The 22,473-nt window shown below is 39.2% G+C and overlaps 1 protein-coding gene and 1 pseudogene across 1 annotated transcript in view; both read left to right on the plus strand.

Annotated features, from left to right (window-relative positions):
* GAP43 (growth associated protein 43) overlaps nucleotides 1–9,918 on the plus strand; it is a 100,326-nt gene extending 90,408 nt beyond the window's left edge. Inside the window, exon 3 of the mRNA XM_042955803.1 lies at nucleotides 9,346–9,918. Coding sequence (XP_042811737.1) covers nucleotides 9,346–9,434 — 89 coding nt within the window. The 3' untranslated portion in view covers nucleotides 9,435–9,918. The remainder of the gene's footprint in view (nucleotides 1–9,345) is intronic.
* Nucleotides 9,919–13,320: 3,402 nt separating this feature from the next.
* On the plus strand, nucleotides 13,321–13,655 carry LOC122198796 (annotated as a pseudogene).
* The last annotated feature ends 8,818 nt before the right edge of the window (nucleotides 13,656–22,473 follow it).

Here is a 22,473-nt window from a genome sequence, read left to right on the forward strand (position 1 = left end):
ATGCCTTTTGATCTTACCACTGGTTTTATCTATTGTCAGATTTTTCACATTAATGTTATCTTCCTAGCCTCTAAGACAATGGAGTTTATAAAGGCTAGAGACATGCAGCTAAGCCTTTCTCCCAGCTAGGATTCTCCTCACCTGGGCTACTGTGAAGTGAAAAGGGGGCAATGCAGAGTTGAACTCCTATTAGATGGCATTTTGAACTATTTAAAAAATTCCCCACAAAAAAAAGGGGAAAAACTTAATTTCTAGGCTGAACTGTTTCTGATCATCATTACTAGCAACACTCAATATCACAGCATCACTTTTCTATCCTTAATGTGACCTTTCTCCATATTTCTCAGTGTCCGAGGAGCCATGGATTGTTCATGCTGACTCCCAATCTTCCATTCCTCCTGTGGACTAACAGAAAGCTGTGTCTCACTAGATCTCCAGCTTCCACTGCCCATTTGGCACGTAGTTTAGCTGAGGGGAAGAATGAGGTGGTGAATTGCCTTGACTGTTATGCTAGAGTAAAACTCCTCCAATTTTGTTGTCACTTTTAACTTTTAAAAGTTGACTTATTCATTATGAGAATGGTAAGAAATGCTAACACTGTTTAATTTTATTCATTTATACCATCTTTTTCCAAAAATGATTTAGGGCAACTATGCAAGACACATAAATTGCAATTTTTAAAATCTTTCTGCATGTTTCTAATGGGGGCAGAAGCTAGAACACTAATTTTTGGTGGTTTGGCAGACATTTTCCTTTTTTTTAAATTTTTTAACTTTTTAAATTCACATCCAAGTTAGTTAGCATATAGTGCAACAATGATTTCAGGAGTAGATTCCTTAATGCCCTTTACCCATTTAGCCCATCCTCTTTACCACAACCCCTCCAGTTTAAGTCTCTTAGGTTGTGTCCCCTCCCTATTTTTATATTATTTTTGTTTCCCTTCCCTTACATTCATCTGTTTTGTCTCTTAAATTCCTCATATGAGTGAAGTCGTATGATTTTTGTCTTTCTCTGACTAATTTCACTCAGCATTATACCCTCTAGTTCCATCCACGTAATTGCAAATGGCAAGATTTCATTCTTTTTGATTTGGCAGACATTTTCTACTGAGATTGTTTAAGAAGTTTTCAAGGCCAGTCAACTTGTATGTTCTTTGGCTTTTGTTTTAATTTTTTCAAAACAAAAATCTCTGGGTCATTTTTTTTTCAGAAAAGAAAGAACGAAGGGAAGGAAGGAAGGAAGGAAAGAGAGAGACCAAAAAAACACTGACTTTCATTTCAAACGTTAGAGATCCTAGATTCTTTCCTAACTTCTGTAACTGAGTTTATTATTTATTAACACATCTACTAAATTTAACTAAATTTATTATTATTTATTAACACATCACGTGTATCCTTATTTTCTGATCAGAGTCAGAGACTACAGGAATATTCTAGTGGAGAAGTCCTCTTAAGCAATTATCTGAGAAGGAAGTTTTGTTTTTTGTTTTTTGTTTTCCTTTGGGAAATGGTTCTTATCTTCCTGGGATAAGAATATTAAACTTGATGGGTCTTTTTTACCCAAATCTCACAGGTTGGATTTAAGTCTCAATGTACTTCATTCTGCATTTAAAATTTTATGAAGTCCTTTCAGATTTCTTGTTTCAACCTCCAAACAACCTGCCTGCAATAAGGTGGAATAATCACTATTCATGTTTTTATAGAATTTGTATAGATTTTATAGAAAGGAAAAATAACTTCTCTGAGATCATATGACTAATTGGTGGCAAAGTCAAGGCTAGAATACAAATCAGCTTGGTTCTAGGCCTAAACTTTTAAGAAAAGTAAACATGTGTATGTAGTTTCAGATATCATTGGGACCCCACCATCATGCTGCCTTTGAGTTTTCTCTTTGATTAAATTTTTGCTTGCTACTCTTTAAAATCCTCAAGTGAATAGTGTTAGAAGCAATAGAATTATCCTCTCTTTCGAAGGCTCAAAAAGCAAGAGGTGGGGGGCATAGGTAATATTTGCATCATTCTGCTGACATGAAAATGGTGTATCCTGGCTCAATGCTTTGAAAGAAATTTAAAATGTAAAACAAGATTTAAAAAGTGGCCAAAAGTGAAGGTCAAAATGTGGATCCCAGTGCCCACCAAAAGCCATGATCCAGGCTCCAGATTGACATCTGGCACACAGCTCCAGCGGAAGACCATGTAAGTGACAAAGGGATATGTGTGAGTTAGCTTCAGAATTTTTTTTGTTACTTTCCTTTGAGCCTTTGAGGTGATAACGTTTAATATTTAAGAAAAGTGAAAATAAAAAGGGAAAGCAAACACCCCAGCCTGGAGTGGTTGGTAGAGTAATTGTAGGCATGGCCCCAGGATGATAGCAGCTTCTATTTAATCAATGTTGACAAGGCTGGGGAGAGCTGGGCAGGTCCCAAGAGATAATGTTTTACTCGGAAATCCACTCAACCTAATTTCAGTAATGTAGGGCTGAGGAGGGGCCTGGACTGGAGCCAGTAAACAGGGCCATTAGAGCTCAGGGTAGGCAATAGCAGCTGGGAACACCGCCATCCCTCCAACAGCACTGCAGCCGAACTGCCCGACTGAGCACGCGAGCAGCCGCTGCTGCATATGCTCCTGGTATCTGCTCCCGACAGAATGTGCAGACGTGCTATTCTCACCCTTTCGAGGAAATGAATGGGATGCATCAAGTCAAGAGCTGCTTCTAGACTCTATTTCAGTAAGGATCAGAGAGCCAATTTGCATACATCTTTCAAGCACCACTGTGAAATCATACACCTGGGTCCCCTTACTGTTTTAAGGCTACCACCACACTATTTCAAATACATAAAGAAATGACTTTCATCTTTATTGCTGGTTTTTTTTTTTAATGTTTATTTATTTTAGGGAGAGAGAGTGGGAGGAGGAGCAGAAAGAGAGAGGGAGACAGAGGGTCTGAAGCGGGCTCTGCACTAAGAGCAAAGAGCCTGATGCAGGGGCAAACTCATGAGATCATGACCTGAGCTGGAGTCAGATGGTCAACCACCTAAGCCACCCAGGTGCCCCTTTACTGCTGTTTTAATGTGGTCTTGATCTTCCTTAGGAATGATGGTTGTGGATTGAGAATGTGAAAGTTACCAGGGTTTTCCGTATTTAGAAACTTATTAAAGATACTCAACTTTACAAATCCAGGAGAAATTACACCCCTTTGGGCTGAGTGCTTCTTGTCCAGCTACCACTTTTTCCTTTACCACTCCTTCTCCAACAAACAATACACTGCCATATAAATGTGCTAGTGATTAACTGGTGTATAATTTCCAGGAAGGTAGGGATTCTTATCTTACTTGGTGTTTTCATTGCTATAGCACCACTGCTATATTTGAAACATGTAGAATGCACATAGGCTCAGGACCTTTCACTGAATAAATAAATGAATAAATGAGCAGCACACTTTTTCTTCCCTTTTTTAGTGTGTTTAACTCCAGAACATTAAGAATACATGACTTTACTTTCTATGATGCTAACTTTCTTTTTAAGTTAACACAGAAATGTTAAAATTCATGGAGACTTCTAATGAACATGGTCATTTCTTTTTTTTTTTTTTTTTTTCTTTTTTTTTTTTTTAACGTTTTTTATTTATTTTTGGGACAGAGAGAGACAGAGCATGAACGGGGGAGGGGCAGAGAGAGAGGGAGACACAGAATCGGAAACAGGCTCCAGGCTCCGAGCCATCAGCCCAGAGCCTGACGCGGGGCTCGAACTCACAGACCGCGAGATCGTGAGATCGTGACCTGGCTGAAGTCGGTCGCTTAACCGACTGCGCCACCCAGGCGCCCCTGAACATGGTCATTTCTAAGAGGTCTTTGGGTCTGAAAGAAGTAATGTTTTTGTCAAGGTTAAAATGCTAGTGCCAGAGAATTTTATAGGTCTTTACCAGAAGCTAACATCACCTGTTCAAAGTGACTATATATAGTTTTTGAGAATTTAAATATTTAATAATTAAATATATATAATTATAAAACACTGCCCAATTTCATTAAAAAAAAATACTCCCCCCCCTCCCCCCTTAGACCAAACTACTAAAATGCATCATCAGTTTTTGGATTTGGGTGTTTGGTTTTTTTTATTTGTTTGGGAGGATACATTATGCCTCATAATAAAACTGGATTTGTGGGGCTGATTTCCCTTGGTGAAGACTGATTTGGGGGGGAGAAACCATTACTAGGTATTGAATAGTAATGACTGTTAATGAAAATACGTTCACTGGTCATCTGGTACATGCATAACCTATGATTCATTTAATCTTGCCTTTCTTGTAATGTCTTAATAATATTAGGTTTCCATGTTTAATATGAGCAAAATTGCTATTCAGAGCTAAACTGAAAAAGAAAAAGCACTTTCTACTCTTTAACTTGCTGACTTTCAACAATCACATTAATGACTTCAGCCTTTCCCCTTTTGCCAGTTCTGGGCCCATTTACTTGCACTCACTTGTTCTGTGTCACTTGGTCTGAAAATCTCATTCAGTCTTTAGCTTCCACTGCCTCTTCGCCGCTTCGTAAGCAATAACTGTCTCAGAGGGAGGTTGATCCTCTAGATGGGGAATGTGATTATTTACCCTAATTGGATCATGATAATTGGAGTGACCAGCTGGCCTCAGCCATTCATTTATCTCTGACACTCACCATGGTGATCAAAGTTTTTGCACAAAATACTAAAGATTACATATTAACTCATCTCTAGCATTTATAATTATGTAATTAGTGCCAGAGAGTGCCAAGACCAGATTTCATATTGTTCAAGACTAATCAAGATTCTTCCCTCCATTCTGAGCTGCTTGTATTAAGACCAGTTTTTGAACTGTGTGGGCTGCAGGCCTAGGCACCTGTGGACCCCCTGCTCTGGTTCCCTCTCTGAGCCCACCCATCCTTCTTGGGCAAAGATAAGGGCAGGGAGAGGAATCTAAATTAGAAGCTGCCTAGATGTCTCTGTCCTAGTTTGAAATTCACTGCTGCCATTTACAAACAGTACAGACTTAGGTAAGTAACTTCATCTCACTAAGTACCTCAGCTTCCCCAACTGTAAAATGGACTGATTAAAGAGCTGTAAGGATTAAATGAAATGACACAAATACATGTAGAATTGTTGTGAGCTTATAGGAGGTGCTCAACTATGTTAGCTATAGCTAAACACTTTATACAAAGGGCCAGGAAAGTTGTCATTTGTGATTCTTTCCAGGGAGTGAGGTTGCTGAATAGAACAGGTAAGAAATTGTAGATATATAAGTTTATGGTCAACATCACTTATTAACTACAGTGACTTGTTTAGAATTGGCATTCGAGGGAGAAGGAACAAGTTAGCAATATCCAGAAGTTCTCTCTGGCATTCACGCTCAAATGGACCCATTTATACATAACTTGGATTCTGTTTCCAATAACTTCCCTTTGTCTAAGGTTAAAACTTTTCACAAACTCATACACAGTCTCCCTTCCAAGTGGATCTGGTTAGAGCAGGCATGTGCTTCATATTGTTGTTTGCTTGTTTCTGTTTTTGTGTATGCTTTAAAAAATATATCATTATGAGTTCTTGTTCTGCTTTTGTGGTTGGGGAAGATTCTTACTTTGTATTGTTTCCTTCCTCCATATTTTTCTCTCCATAATTTCCTGGTGGCCTATAAAAATGTAGCTGAATCCACTGACTTGACACATATTATTTCTACCAGCTAGTCATCCCTACATCTAACACACAGATGACTCCTTTGTTCAGTATTCAGTAATATCAAGTAAATAAAAAACTAATCTTACCTCGTATAAAATATAATGTGTATATAATTATATGTATTCAGTTGAGTTCCAGCTAGTTGACTGACATGGTCCCTTTTGTAGTCAACTAATTGAACTTCATCAGTTTTAATCTTATGTTTTTTATTTTAAATTTTGGAGCCAACAGTTTGTTTTTAATCTCAGAAGTTTTTTAGATCACTAAAAGCCTGTGGGCCCTAGCTACCTGTTTCTAGTGCTGAATAAAACTGATTTGATCTTGACCCTCTCTGGTCAAGTTTGACCACCTGATGTAATGGGAAACTGAGACTAGTAGAAGTTCTAGGTTTTTGTTCTGGCTAGGTCATGAGAAAACTGTATGATTTAGGGAAACATCTGGACTTTTGCTTCTTCATCTATGAAGTGAGGATGTCTATCCATTCTTTCATTCAACAAATGTTTATTGAGGGCCTTCCCTGCACTAGGTTCTGTGCTAGACACAGGGGGTTCAAAGTTGAGCAAAAATGAAATTGCTGTTACCCTTAAAGAGTTGTGTCTGGTGACTGGATGTTCTTTGAGGCCTCTCTCCCTGCCATTCTATGATTATGGATTTCATTGTCTGTTAAAGGTATATTGTGAAAGACTTAAATGAGTCTTAAATGTTTTTTTCCACCTCTTCTCAATATCTAGAAAAATGTCTGGCACATTACAGGTGTTCAATAACAACTTATTGAACAAGTAAATGAATAAATAAGTATATTTCAAATATTTTGAAGCATTTAAAGGAAAGAATATATAGATATTGAAGCTCTCTTAACAGGGAGTGGACAGCAGCACTTCCTGCCAGAATAAAGAGATGGGTGCCATTTTCACTCTTTCCCCCAGGCCCAGGCAAAGGATGACGAGAGAAAGTACAGGCATTTGGGAGAATTTAACCTGATTCCACTCTGACAGAAGACAGAAAGTGTGGCTGCTTTTCAGAATTACCTGAATCTTTGTTCTTTTGTTTTTCCTTTTGGAATGTTCTTTCCTTTTCTATAAACAGACATTCTGCTTCCACCTTTTCTCTCAAGTTCCCCAACCTCCCTTAAATCTACCTCTTAGCTCCCAAGTTTTTACTTCAGGTAGAAAGGCTTAAAGTCTTGTCTTGTTCCTACACCTGAAACTTCTATATGCTTCAGGCCAGTTTAAATTAATGTTCTGTTTTTTTTGCAGTTTGAAGAGGGCACTAAATTCATTGTTTCCTGGGTGATACGGATAGTAAACCACCTTGGGGATACCTGTAGTATCCAAAAGTTTGAGTAGAGCTAAGGAACTAAGTAAATTCTCTGAGCAAATTCCAGATTGCTATAAAAAACAAACAAAAAACCAAAAACAAAAACAAAAAACTCACTGAAATAAACCTGAAAGCTTTCTTCTGGCAGAAAATTAGCTGATTCATTAGTTCACCAGAGTTCTATAATCCACAAGGGACAATGCTGGTACATAGAGTATTACAATGATCAGAACTGAGTTAGTTTTATACAAAAATTTTTCCTGAAAAATATGATTGGTATCCCAGTTCTTTAAGAGTAATAATGGTCGCTTAAGAAGGCTAGGCCCAACAAAATGGCTTTATGAGTAATAGTAGGTAGCCTTAGTATAATAATTACATTTGGAAAGTGACTGATAGTCAGCTACAAATTCCCAAAATAAATCAGACTTAAAAATTTTGGTCAAAAATTAGTCGTTGTAACATTAAAATGAACCATCATAGCTGCTACCTTATTTACCAGTCCAGCCTCATTTGATTCTAAAACTCAAATTTATTTTCAAGGAGATAAACATTTTCTGCTGCTGACAGATTTAAAAGAATATTATTAGATGGTTGTTCCAAAGAAAGAATTCCAAAAATATATTTCCAGCAGTTGTCTTATTTGTATGTAGATGTTGAACTTCATCTGAATATAAATATAGAGTTGACTGATTTGAAAGAAACATACACTTATGTGAACTGTTCTAGCGGTCTCCTAAAAGGCCTCGATTTCTTTAGTCTCAAAATCTCTCACTTCTTAGGATGCCTGTAAAGTTGATCCTAGGCTGGAATCTGGGAACTTGAATTTTGAGAAGGGTCTCACCATTTCCTAACTAAGAGTCTTTATTGTGCCTAAACACTTGTTGCAAACAACGTGGTTTATGCTGGACATCCATTTTCCTTCTGGGAGTCTGGAATTGGTACATGCTAGGCAGAGGGTGCCTACATGACCAGCCCCCAGTAAGAACTCTGGACTTGTGAGCTCAGATGAGCTTCCCTGTTGGCTGACATCTCATACATGTTGCAGTTTATTGCTGGAGGAATTAAGCACATTCTGTATGACTCCATAGGGAAAGGGCTCTTGGAAGTTTGTGCATGGTTTCCTCCAAACTTCACCCCATACAACTTTCCCTTTGATGATTTTGTTTTGTGTCCTTTCACTGTAGCAAATTATAGCCATGAATAGGACTATATACTGAGTCTTGTGTGTCTTTCTAGCAAATTATTGAAACCAGGGATAATCTGGGGGACACCCAACACAAGGAATTTAGGTTAGCAATATGGGTGATTTCAGGGCAAAGGAATTCTCTTTCCACTAGCTGGCATCTTAGTGAACCATCTGTCACATGAAATCAATTGACTGAGTTCTATCAGGAAACCAGGCAGAAAAGTTAGAAAATTTGCCTGCTTCCTGAGGAAGAAACTATCCTTTAAAAAGACACAGTCTTCCATGTTAAACAAAGCACACTGCCTTATGGATAAGTATATTCAGTTGGAATATTCTTGACTACAAGAAACTAAAAGCTACTATAATGGTTTAGTTTAAAGTTTATTTATCTCACATAACAAGAAAAAGTCTGAGGTAAAGTTATCTGAGACTGATAGGTCACTCAATGATAGTTTTTTCTCCTTTCTGCTCCACCATTCTTAGTGTATAGTCTTTGTCCTCATGGTCACAAGATAGCTGCTATACTACCAGGTATCGTTTGATGTCTCAGTTATCAGGAATAACAGAAAGTAAAGCAAAGACCTTCTCTGGGGTCCTCCTCAAGGAATTCTGTCTCTATCTAATTGGCCATCACTGTGTTACACGGATACCTCTAGCTTCAAGGGGATCTGGAAACGCAATTATTTTACTTTCCAGCCTTTATGACACCACTAATAAGAGGTGAGAGAGTTGGAATGGCTGTTCAACGATCCACAGAAACTATCTGTCACAATCAGTTTGCCATGGATTGAAAAGAGATACAAGCTTGTTGTCAATTCCTTATTTGAAGAGCCTGTGTATGGATATCTTGATTGCAAGGCTGAGAGATTAAAGACTGTGGTAATTTCTGTTTAGTGGCTCCTTCCCCCAATATCACAGCTTTGTTCCTGAGCTCTTCCATACATGTCACTGAAGAGCCTCCTGGAGGTAAACCCTTCTGAACTTGGAAATTGTATTACTGAGATAACAATAATCTCTTTTTATCTTAAATCTCTTATGAAATGGTATGAAAAAGAGACATGCATTGCACTATCATATGAAGAGATGAGACAAAATACTAACCCCTTTCTCCCCTCCCCACTCTTGTTTTCTTCCTCAGAAGCTGTAGATGAAACCAAACCTAAGGAAAGTGCCCGGCAGGATGAGGGTAAAGGAGAAGAACGTGAGGCGGACCAAGAACATGCCTGAACTTTAAGAAATGGCTTTCCATGTCCCCACTCTCCCCTCTCCTGAACCCTGTCTCTCCCCATCCCTCTTCTCAACTCCACTCTGAAGTTCCCCTTCCTGTCCTGCTCACGTCCGTGAGTCTGTCCTCTCCTACCCACTAGCCCTCTTTCTCTCTGTGTGGCAAACATTTAAAAAAAAAAAAAAAGCAGGAAAGATCCCAAGTCAAACAGTGTGGCTTAAACATTTTTTGTTTCTTGGTGTTGTTATGGCGAGTTTTTGGTAATGATGATCCAATCATTTCGGGAAATTCTTGCACTGTATCCAAGTTTTTTGATCTGGTGCGTGTGGCCCTGTGGGAGTCCACTTTCCTCTCTATCTCTCTCTGTTCCAAGTGTGTGTGCAATGTTCCGTTCATCTGAGGAGTCCAAAATATCGAGTGAATTCAAAACCATTTTTCTTTTCCTCCTTTTAATGTGATGGAATGAACAAAAAGGAAAAAAATCAAAAACCCAGTTTGTTTTGAAAATAAATAAATAAATACATAAATAAAATAAAGCAAATGTGCCAATTAGCGTAACTTGCGGCTCTAAGGCTCCTTTTTCAATCTGAATATTAATAAATCATGAGAGTAATCAAACTCCAGTGGCTCTGTGTTTCTTTTCCTCATTAGTTGATTTGACATAGTGCCGTCTCACATTTCATCTCTCTGGCTTCCCAGTCTGACATCAGTGACCCTGATAAGGGAAAGAAGGATGAAGCCTAAGCCTCCAGTCAGGACCAATTGCTTTGGTCCTTGATGGGATTGTTGTGTGCTGTATTAGTTTGCTGAGGCATTATAGCGAAGTACCACAGCCTGGGTAGCTTAACCAACACACATTTATTTTCTCACAGTTTTGGAGGCCAGAAGTCCAAAATCAAGGTATTGGCAGAGTGGGTTCCTTCTGAGGGCTGGGAGGGAAGGATCTGTTTCAGACCTCTCTCCTCAATGTGTAAATGACCACCTTCTCCCTGTGTCTCTTTACATCACCAGTGGATATCTCTATGTTCAAATTCCATCCCCTCCTCTGCCTTTTTTAAACACTTTATTTATTTATTTTGAAAGAGAGAAAGCACAAGTTGGGGAAAGGCAGAGAGAGGGAGAGAGAATCCTAAGCAGTTTCCTTGCTGTCAGCGCAGAGCCTGGTGTGGGGCTCAAGGTCACAAACTGAGATTGGTAAAAACTCCAATTTTATTGAGCTCGACCCCATAATGAACTCATCTTAACTTTATTAACTCTGTCAAAAGCCTATCTCCAAATAAGGTCACATATGCATTTGGGGAGGAGGGGCACAATTCAACTCATAACAGGCACTAAGACTTAAATCACTTCAGAATATTTTCATGACTCTGGAGAAGTATCCAATGGAAAGCTATTCTAGGTTTTGCTAAGTTAAATATTATAGAGACATACATAATTCCTAGAAACTGCTGGCTTTTTTTTATGTTTATTTATTCTTAGAGAGAGAGAGAGACAGACAGACAGAATATGAGTGGGGGAGGGACAGAGCAAGAGAGGGACACAGTATCTGAAACAGGCTCCAGGCTCTGAGCTGTCAGTACAGAGCCTGATGCAGGACTTGAACTCATGAGCCATGAGATCATGACCTGAGCCAAAGTCGGATGCTTAACCTTAACTGACTGAGCCACCAGGCACCCTGTCCCTGGCTTTTGTTTTAATACATGTATTGATGCAGTACATTCTATCTTTTTCAGTTTTAATAAGTTAATATTTCTATTGGATGTATCTCCACACAAGTCAGCTATCAGATTCTTGATTATTCATAATCATTGTTCCTGCAATGGTGATACTATATTTTAAAAAGTTGTACATTAGCACCCATCCTTTTCAAATTTCCTTCTAATTCCATTTTCTAAGTACCCTGTATTAGAAGGTAAACAGCTCCCATGAGAAACAGCAATGTTCTTAAATCCTGAAGTGTCTGATTCTGTTCTTTTTTACTCTAAATTTTCTAGATCAATCCTGGTTCAAATTCCTAACAAGTCATACTTTGCCCTGACCCTGAGTCCCCACCATAGACAAACATGGCCAGTGGACTCCCTTCAGCTTCTGACACTCATCTGCACATAGAATTCCCTAGCAAGGAAAAGAAAATTATGTCAAAGCCTTCATGATAATGAAGATCATGGAAATAAGTGATCTGAGGAGGAACAACTTATACCTTAGGAACTCTACTCGGCTCTGTGTGGAGCTGGTGCCTATTTAATGTTTTGAAGAAAGCTGATGTCACATAGGGATGAGTCCTTACCGAATCAAAGGGTCTTTCCTTGCCACTGATACTGAGTGAAACTTTTAATTGGGAGGAAAAACCACACAGAAAAGGGTCAGGAAGCATCATTAATGTAACCAATTTAAAAGAGTTTTTTACTTCATTCTGAGTTGGTATGATTTCCACAGAAGACTTTGGAGTAAGTATCCGGGACTTAACCATAATCTGATTAGGGTCTCAACAGGTGTGGGATATGATGTTGATAAAGGTCTTTCATGGGTTGGAGCCATATTGGCAGTATATTGTTTAGGCATTCTTTTACCTTAAAGTTTTTTTTGGTAGGATAAATGCTTTTACTTACCTCCCAAATCTATACCTCAAAATAACATCCTTGTAACTTAGCACAGAGGCAAACCATAGGAAATTCCTAAATACAGAGAAACAAACTGAGGGTTGCCGGAGGAGTGTTAAGTTGGGGGATGGGCTAAATGGGTGATGGGCACTAAGGAGGGCACTTGTTGGGATAAGCACTGGGTGTTATATTTAAGGGATAAATCACTAAATTCTACTCAAACGATTCTTATACTATGTTAACTAACTTGGATTTAAATAAAAGTAAAACAAAAATTAAAAAATCACTTCTTTTTCAAATGATAATTCTAAACTTCTTCCACTGAATTCATGGTCACACTGAAAACAATAGCATTGTAAGTCTATATTAATATACACTGTTTAGTGGTCTTCCTGGTCAAAGTTGGGATTCTGGTTTTTTTACATGTGAATATCTGTTTGTTTTTTTTAATTTTTTTTTTTTTTTACATTTTATTTATTTTTGATAGAAAGATACAGAACACAAGTGGGGGAGGGGCAGACAGAGACGGAGACACAGAATCCAAAGCAGTTTCCAGGCTCTGAGCTGTCAGCACAGAGCCCGACATGGGGCTCGAACTCACAAACCAAGAGATCATGACCTGAGCCGAAGTTGGACACTTAACCAACTGAGCCACCCAGGTGCCCCTGTGAATATCTGTTTTTATTTGCTTTGTAAACTCTTGGCTCCTTAATAGAATTTTTAAGGTGGAGAAGGACACATCAGAGAAGCTCATAATAATCCTAAAAGACATACTAAGGATAATTGCAGCCTCACATTGATACAAAACAATGTGATTCTAACATACATAACACACACAAAGTCAATGTGATACTAGGAAGTATAGACCATTCAAGATATGGAAATAAATAGATTCTAAATTCTGTTCAGAAAGCAACATAATTTGTTGATTCTAAAATATCTACATCTGGGGGGGCCTGGGTGGCTCAGTCAGTTAAGCAGATGACTCTTGATTTCAGCTCAGGTCATGATCTCAAGGTTCATGAGTTTGAGTCCTGTGATGAGCTCCATGCTGAGAGTATGGAGTGTGTTTGACATTTTCTCCCTCTCCCTCTCTCTATGCCCTTCCCTGACTCTCTCTCTCTCTCTCAAAAATAAATAGTATATAAAAAAAAAAAAGAGCAGAAATCTTTAAAACATCTGCATCTGGAGTACTTTAATAAAAATTAAAACTAAGTTGGTCTTTCTCTTTCCACCATCTTGGAGCCTGTGGATGCCTTTTGGGAACAGGACCCCTAAAATGACAAATATGTTTGGAAGGCTGTGGTCCAAGGCCACTTTTGTTGGCCATAAGCAGGGTCTCTGGAACCAGAGGGAGTGCACACAGTTCTTCTTAAAATTGAAGGTGTTTATGCTGTAGATGAAACTGAATTCTGTCTAGGCAGGAGATGTGCCTATGTGTACAAAGCAAGGAACAACACAGTGACTCCTGGTAGCAAACTGAACAAAACCAGAGTAATCTGGGGAAAAGTAACTCATGCTCATGAAAACAGTGGCATGGTTCATGCCAAATTCCAAAGTAAGCTTCCTGCTAAAGCCATCGGCCACAGAACCTGTGAAATGCTGTATCCCTCAAGGATTTAAACTTACTGAAAAGTAAATAAGTAAAGGTGTAGATTTGTTCTCTTGTATTTTTGTTAAAAAAAAAAAAATTAAAACTACATTGAGGACAAGTAAAAAAGGCCTCAACACCAACAGGTGAATCTTTCAAATGGTAATAAAATAATATTCTGGGCACTATTCCTGATATTCTATTGATAGCAAAACTATGGCCATGTCTGCATGAAGTAGTCTTTTGGGTCTAAAATGTTCAGTCATGACATAATACAATTCCTATCATTCTGCTCACACTCTGCTCATCCTTCAATCTTTTCCACCATCATCCATCCAGTGACTCAGTTCAGAAACTTGGAAAGTAGGCTGATTTCTCTTTCCTCATAAAACATTTAATTATAAGCAAACATGCTAATGTGGATTCCAGAAGAAAATTAAGGTAAACTTGTGCCTGCTGCTCTGACCAAACCTTCACTTCCCTTGGTCAGTTTGAGGGGTGCTATGGGTCTTTCACAGAGGCACCTGCCCATATTCAGCTCATAGAGAGATCAGGGAGGGATTATCAAACTCTCCTTCTCAACTCCTCAGGAAAAAGGCACAGTGAAGCTCTCAGAAATGCATTATTTCCAACATCAGTCAGCCCCAGAAAATCCAGTTCTGCAGTTGGCAGGGAAGCCTGAGAAATAGGAAAATCAAATTAATGAGTGATTTCCATAGAGCATTACTGAGATCACCACAAATCCCATTAACTTTTTTTTAACCTTTCCATACATTGTCTGTTGTCATGGAAACACAGCTTCTGCTAAGCTGCCTATAAAAATAATTTAACGATTGGTGACCCTTCCAGCTAAATGTTAGCTAATAAGCATTAGAAATGTGGGCTTTCTTTATTTAACAACAACTCACCTAACTTTTTTCCTAGGGGATTAAAACTCATGCCTGCCTATCATGTAGGTAAGGCTGGCATCCACACCCACTACCTCTTTCAGTCACATATTTACTCCTGTGTAATTGCAGTTTTGTCCTGTTTTCCTGGAAACAAATTTGTAGTCATCAGGAAGGAGGGCAAGGTTATAGCTATGAGATGACGAGTTAGTAAATGCTCTTGGAGAATTCTATTAAAGTGGCAAACACATGTTAAATGTACATTTTCCAGAAGACTGGCTACTTGATTTGGTTTTTTTTTACAGGTATGTGTTATTGGTAATTACAGCATATTTAGTGTTTCCGAGATGGCACCAAACCAAGAAAAACGTCTCTGGTTAACATCTTATCGCATGTGATCAGGCTATGAAAGCACATAGGGTTGTCAAAAGAATCTTAAAATAATTTTATTGTTTAATTGCCCAAATAATATGGGTTCATTGTAGAGAGGTAAACAATATAAATAAGAAAAGGAAGATAAAAATAATCCACAATTTGCTACCCACAATTGAACATTTTAACATTTAGAGATACAGTTTTATATAGTTTGTCTGCTTGTTTATCTGCCTTCTTCTCTTCCTAAAGGCCATCTGCTTATCTATTTATCTACATCTGTATCAATATATAGGTAGATATTTAAAATGGGCTCATGCTGAATATATTTTGTAAACTGTTCCACACAAGACAGACATTTTCATACAGACTGCTAAATTATAGACAGAAGACTTTAAATTTGCTTCCCTGGGGGGTGCCAGGGTGGTTCAATCGGTTAAGCATTCAACTCTTGGTTTTGGCTCATGTCATGATCTCATGGTCGGTGAGTTCGAGCCCCACATCAGGCTCTGCGCTGACAGTGTGGAGCCTACTTGGGATTCTTTCTCTTTCCCTCTCTCTGCCCCTTCCGCATACTCTCTCTCAAAATAAATAAATAAACTTAAAGAAAAAATAAAACTTCTTCCCTGTGCCTTAGTGAAGCCTGAGGTAAAGGGGAAAGTGTGCAATTTTATGCATACATACTTACTTAAACATTATCCTACATCCTGAACCAAGTGGGAAGGTTAATGAAAGGTCTAGACATGAGTCTATAGAAAGCCCCACGTTTGTTGCCCAACCTGTTGGCACACCATTGTCACCCATCATAAACCTGCCTGTTGGTGGCCATGGGTTTCTTTGCCTTGTTGGGTCAGGGAATGGAGGCTGATTGAAAAGGACTGATGTTATTGTGCAGTAATGCAGAGTCACAGACATGCAGACAGAAACCTGTCTTTATTTGAAATTTTGATATTTTGATTATCACAGATATTTTTGCATTAACTTTGATTTTGCAAGTACTGCATTATTATTTATCTCAGGGTGCCTGGGTGGCTCAGTTAGGCATCTGACTCTTGATTTTGGCTCACAGGTCATGACCTCACGGTTTGTGAGGTGTGCACGTTGGGCTCTGCACAGACAGCTTGGAGCCTGCTTGGGATTTTCTCTCTCTCACTTCCTCTCTGCCCCTCTCCCACTTGCGCTTTGTCTCTTTCTCTCAAAAATAAATAAATAAACTTTAAAAAAAATATGTCGTTTGTCTCAATTACTGATTTTTTTTGATGTGACCTTAAATTTCACCCTTCAGGCGAGCACCCACCCTAATCCTGTCCTTGAGACTCCCAAAGAGAATGCTAGAATTGTTGTTTTCGAGACAGACATTTTCTGATGACTGGCAAAACTGTCACTATCTGGGCTCTTAGTGATACCCAGGGACTATAAGGCTTGAGAGCATGTGGGCCCATGAGGACTTCAGAATTAAATGTCTAATATTCCTAGGAAGTTAATAGAATTACGATAAGATGTTTCCCTGCTTTCAAGAGAAGGTAGAGATGGTGAAACATGTGGATATAGACAATAGGGAGTGGTTCAAAACTGGTCCGTGCTGTGGCAAACTGAAAGATTCATGCCCTACCTAGACACTCTGGAAATAAACTGAAGAGTAAAGGAGAATAACACTGGCCTGTCAAATCAAACCACCAATTTGTGATGCCCCCTGGGCTTTCACTACTCCTCACGGCTATGTTTGCCCGGGAAGCGTACAGCCCTGAAACTACTTTGGTCACTTCAAAACTCATGTTCGTGAAAAAGCTGATCAACCAGGGCCTCTTATAACCTGGAGCTAATGGTTACTAAGTGCTATGAGAACCAAGCATTCATTTAATTCATCATGAGTGCAAATTTATGTTTAAACTATAGATAAGATGAATATTTCATTTTATACTTGGGGTAAAAAAGAAGGTATCTTTCTTGCATTGAATTTTATAAGCAAAAGAGGTAGAATTATGTTTTCTAAAAATTTCTTTTCCAACATGTTGGGAAAAGAAGATGCAGGGTGGAAACAAAAGGAGACATTTTGTGTCCAACTGTCTTTGTTTTCTACCCTCCATAGCCCTCCTCCGCCACCTTTAGTAAGTAGAGGCAGGGAAGAGCCTGGAGACCTTGGGATGTTTCATCAACAAGGGGAAATGCCAAGTGGCAGCCAGAGGGAGGCAGTGCCTGTGTGCTGACCTCAGCAGTGGCAAGAGTCATCTCCCCACCCCCACAGGGTAGGCAGCCTCTGTCTTTGCATGGGAGGTCACTGACATTGCTCCCCTTGCTGACTTTCTGACCTCCTACCGGCCTAGGCCTATGAATCCTGCCTCCTTCCCACTCCTCTTGCCAGTGTAGCCCGCCCAGTCTTCTTAGATGACTCCTGCTAGACTGTAAAACCACTTAGGCGAGCGAGTTTTGTCCTACTGTTTCGTGCTCTGGTTACCTGAGTGTTTGAAAATAGCAAGTGGATATCAAATAATGCTTCAAGAATGCACGAATGGATGAAGGAAATGAATGATGGACTTTGATTCTTGACTGTCAGTGTCTACCTCCTTTTCCCTTCCTTTGGCTTTGTAAACTACCCACGGGAGCTCCAAGTTACAACTCAGGCTCCTATCCAAGAAGAGGGAGAATTCAGCACTCTCACATATCATACCTGGTGATGAACTTGGGGCAGCAATGGCTTTGTGACTCTCACAGGTTGTGATTCAGTCACTAAATGATGGCTAAGAGATTCCAGCAATGGCCTCCTCATCATCCCTGCTTGCTCACACCTGACGGCATCTTGGCCCTCGGTTACTTCATTGTCTCCTTTGCATGTGCCGTTCCCTCTGCTTGGAATGCTCTTCTCCTAGATACCTCCGTGGCTCTTTCAGGTCTTTTCTCAAACAGCATCTTCTCACCAAAGCCTTGCATGCCCAGCTGACTCAGTATTTTCTATCACAACAGCAAGTGAATGAATCCCTCTCAAAACTGCAACCACAAATTTTACTTAAGTCTTTTATTTGCTCCTTAAATTTAGCACATACTTTTTGACCTTCTCACTTTTAAAAACTGGTTTCTCCTAACTATAGCATTCATCCATGAGCTACTTTCTCACAACGTTACTTAGCAGTGGACATGTGTTCACTGCATCTTTTCACAGTCCACTGGTAATAGACTACCTCTTTCTTGTGTTGACTCTATGCCATTTAATTTGAATACAGCTGACTCTGAATCTTTTCTCTTCTCAACAGAGACTAGATGTAGGAACCAGGCCTGGCCAGTCAGCCCAATACATGTCCTGGCTTTGGCAATTAGCTTAGGCACCAGCAAGTGACTAAACCAGGTCCTTCCCTGGAATTTTCTTCTATAATGGCTGTTTGCTCACCATCTGGAAAGAGCCTGCCCAAGAAACGGCAAGAGACAGAGTCCTGGTAACATTGTCTGGTCACCTAGTTCCAGCAATGCTTGAAACAAGTACTGTTCTTGGACTTTTCAATTCTCTGTTTGAATTTGTATTTCTGCCATGTGCAACTTAAAAGACTCCTGATATATCATCCCCTCCATGCTTGCCCCAGCCCCAGTAACCTCCTACACATAAGTAAGCCCCTGGGTGATGCTTCCACCCTACTGGTCCTGGTTTTTGGCCCCTGGACATTTTCACAACATGTGTGGCATAAGCATGGCGATTTGTTATCCACTGTATATAGCATATCCCTTTGCCCACATGTTGATCGCATATTTTCAAGATTTAATGCCTAAACTAAAAATACTGAGAGATAACACCATTATGTCTACGGAGGAGGAAAACATGAGGTTGGAAGGTTGGAAGTGGGGTTGTGGGTTGTGATGCCAATAACACTTTTCCCATCCCCAAACTCTGAGTGAAAGTCATAAAGCATGTTATATGCTTACAAGAAAAGGTTATTGAGTGTGATCTAATCTTGGAATCATAGGTGTCTCTTTCAAATATCAAACCTTAATTTATATCAGAACAGCATATGGTATGAAAGTAATTATACATCTTAATGAACATGAATCCTTTGCAATTGGCAAACTATGTTGAACAAATATTTAAAAATATTTACTCTGGTTATATTACTGTTATGCTACAATAGAGTGGGTGTTGAATGAAATAAAAATTAGTATAGTTTTGTTACCTAGGGTAGAAAACACTGCATATGTGTTAGTATGTATGTATGTATGTATATACACACAGACATATAATATGAATGTGTGTATATATATACATGTATATGATAATTTGATAAGATGCAGAAAGTGGGACAAGAAATAAAAAATTGAAAACAAAAATAAAACAAAAACAGGAAACTCACCTTAACAGCTATAACATAGAATCAATTGTCACTACTGTCTATCTTGGAACTCTTCTGAAGATATTAGGAAATAAAAAAGAGCTCATTTTGCCAAAGTATCACCTAAAACAGGGATGATTAGCCAGCACCCTGGAAGGGGCTTTATTATATATATTTTTAAGTTTATTCATTTATTTTGAGAGAGAGAGAGAGCATGCATGAATGAGGGAGGGGAAGAGAGAGAGAGAGAGAGAGAATGAGAGAGAGGGAGAAAGAATCCAGAGCAGGGTCCACACCATCAGCGCAGAGCCCGATGTAGGGCCTGAACCATGAACCGTGAGATCATGACCTGAGCTGAAACCAAGAGTTGGACTCTTAACTGACTGAGACACCCGGGCACCCCTATTCTATTTTTGAACAAAGTCAAGTTTCTTTCTTTTTCCCCTTTGCTTACCTTCTCTTCAAATAGTCTTTGTGAGGCTCAAGTTGGAGTTACTACATCATGTTGTGTATTATTAAGCAAGTCCTCATCTGCTACTTTAAAGCTGTTACCAGGGCAATTCACATGGGATGATTTCTTCTATTTATCCATGCTCAGTCTTTGTTTTCTGACTATTCCACAGAAGCCTCGAAGCTACCCTGGGTTCAAGTCACTATCAGTTGATTACACAGAAATGTATTAAACACTTGTGCCCTAAGCACAGGAGATAACACAAGAAATAAGAAGCCATCCAGATAATTAAAGGGTGCCAACATAAAACAAGAGTAGTGCATTGTTGTGATGGCTGCTGTATAGGAATGTTTCTGTGAGAACCAGGTGGAGGTATACTCGAACTGTGCAGAGAATAGGGAAGGCTTCCTGGAGGAGGGGGAGAAATTAGAGACACTTAGTCTTTAGTAACGTGAAAGTTTGTTGGGTGAAGAAGTAGGAGAAAGAAATCCCACACAGAGAGACATTTACAGACCTAAACATACAAGAGAGCTGGAAATGGCAAAAAGTCTGCATATCTATAGAGTGCAAAGGGATGCACGGTTTTTGTACACATAAAAGGCTTGGAAAAGCGTTGGAGATAGTTGTAAAGAGTTTAGAAAACTAACTAAGGAGTTTGAACTCTTGTATAAATTATAGTATATAAGCACTCAACCACTAGAATTCGTCTGGGATAGAATTGAATGGGTTTGTAAACTTAGATGAAAAATACAATAAATCTTTATTTTTACTGATTATCATGTAAAACACAGTGTCTCCTTCTGTCTTAGTCGGCTTGGATTGCTATAACAAAATACCATGGACTGTGTGGCTTCAAAAACAACATTTATTTCTCTTAGGTCTGGAGGTTGAGAAGTCCCAGATGAGAGCAGATTATTTGATTCTTAGTGAAGGCTCTCTTCCTTGCTTTAGATGGCCACCTTCTTGCTGTATCCTCACCTGGCAGTGAGAGAAGGCACTCTGCTGTCTCTTCCTCTTCTTATGAGGGCACTGATCCTATCATGGGGTCCACCTTCATGACCACATCCAAATCTACTTGCTTCTCAACCCCCACCCCTCTTAACACCATAATGTTGAGGGTTAGGGCTTCAGCATAAGAATTTTGGAAGGAGACAAGGATTCAGTTATAACACCTTCAGTTATGAAGGTAGCTAGCAAAACATTATATTATTATTTTCAGACAGTATTCTGAGAAGGATAATGGATGTATATGTTTAGTCAGCTGTCAAAGGATCTAGGGAACAAAAAAGGTTAAGAACCTTATATTACAGAAATTTTAGAGACTGGATTTGTGATTTAAAAATAAACTGCCCATAATGCAGAGTACAAAGAAGTTGTAAAGGTGAAGATTGGTCAGGAGGCTAAAGTTACTGTTTAGATGGGAGATGAAGGGGAATAAGCAGAAACACTGGAAAAAGGGGTTGAGGAGAAGGGAGCTGTGGGAAGAAGGGAGGAGAAGATGAGGCAGCAGAAACAGCAAGTTCAAGCCCAGTGGGTAAGAGCTGGCTGTGTTCCAGCCAGCTGGAAATGAGTGGCTGGGAGGTGGCAAGTAAGGGAAAGTGGGACAGTTTGAGACTGTCAAGTAGAAGGGCCACGTCATTAAGTCACTGTAGCCTTGATAAGGAGATTGTACCATCTGTACAATGTGAAGCCATTTAAGAACTTTAAGCAAGGGAGTCAATGTATTTGATATATCTTATAAAAAGGGAACTCTGATTTTCTGCAAAGTCAGGATAGAGGGCAAAAATAGAAGTGGGAGACCAATGAGAGATGATGGTGGCTGGGACAGGAGAAATGGTGGTGAAGGAGGGGAGAGATTTAATATGGTATAGTGGTTAATTTAATTTGTTAACTTGGCTGGGCCATGGTGTCTGGATAATTGATCAAACGTTACGGTTTCTGTGAGGATATTTTTGGATCAGATTAACACATAAATTGGAAGACTTTGAATAAAGCAGATCAATTTGAATAACAAGGTTGGGTTTCATCCAAACACTTGAAGGTCTAAAAGCATAAACCATCCCCAAGTAAGAGTGAATTCTCCAGTAGACCGACTGGACTCAAACTGGAAAATTGGCTCTTCCTTGTTCTCTAGCCTGATGGCTGTCAGACTCAAACTAGAATACTGGCCATTTGGAGTCTCCAGGCTCCCAGCCCATCCTGCAGATTTTGGACTGGTCAGCCTCCACAATCATGCGAGTCAATTCTTTATAATCAATCTCTTCCTATGTACATACCCTATTGGTTCTACTTCTCTGGAGAACAGTGACTAATATATAAGATATGTTTAAGTGTTGATTCAACAAAACTTACTGACAGACTAGCTGGAGAGTGAGGAAAAGGAAGATATAAAATATATTTCTCAAACTTTTGTCATGAACAACTGGGCATACAATGATACCATTTAATTCATTTTCTCGGAAAGCAAAGAGTGAGGGAGGAGCAGGTTTGAAAGTAAATGAGTTTAGCTTGCATTGGTTAATTTTGAGATGCCTATGATACATTTAATTGGAGATGTCAAGTAGGAAGATGCATTTACGAGTCTCCAACACAAAAGAAAGAGCTAAGCTGGTGGTATTAAAGTTAAATATTATAGAGACTATTTCTGAGAGAGCGAAGAGAGAGAAAGGCTGAGGATCAAGCCTCAGGACACTCACAGGAACCAATAAAGGAAACTAAGAGGCAGCAACCAGAAAGGCAGGGGAAAGACCATAAAAGTGTAAAATTCTTGAGAAAGAAAAGTGTTTCAAGAAGGAAATAGGAATCAACTTTATTAACTATAAAATCAATT

Source organism: Panthera leo, chromosome C2 (genome assembly GCF_018350215.1).
Source record: "Panthera leo isolate Ple1 chromosome C2, P.leo_Ple1_pat1.1, whole genome shotgun sequence".
NCBI lineage: Eukaryota > Metazoa > Chordata > Mammalia > Carnivora > Felidae > Panthera > Panthera leo.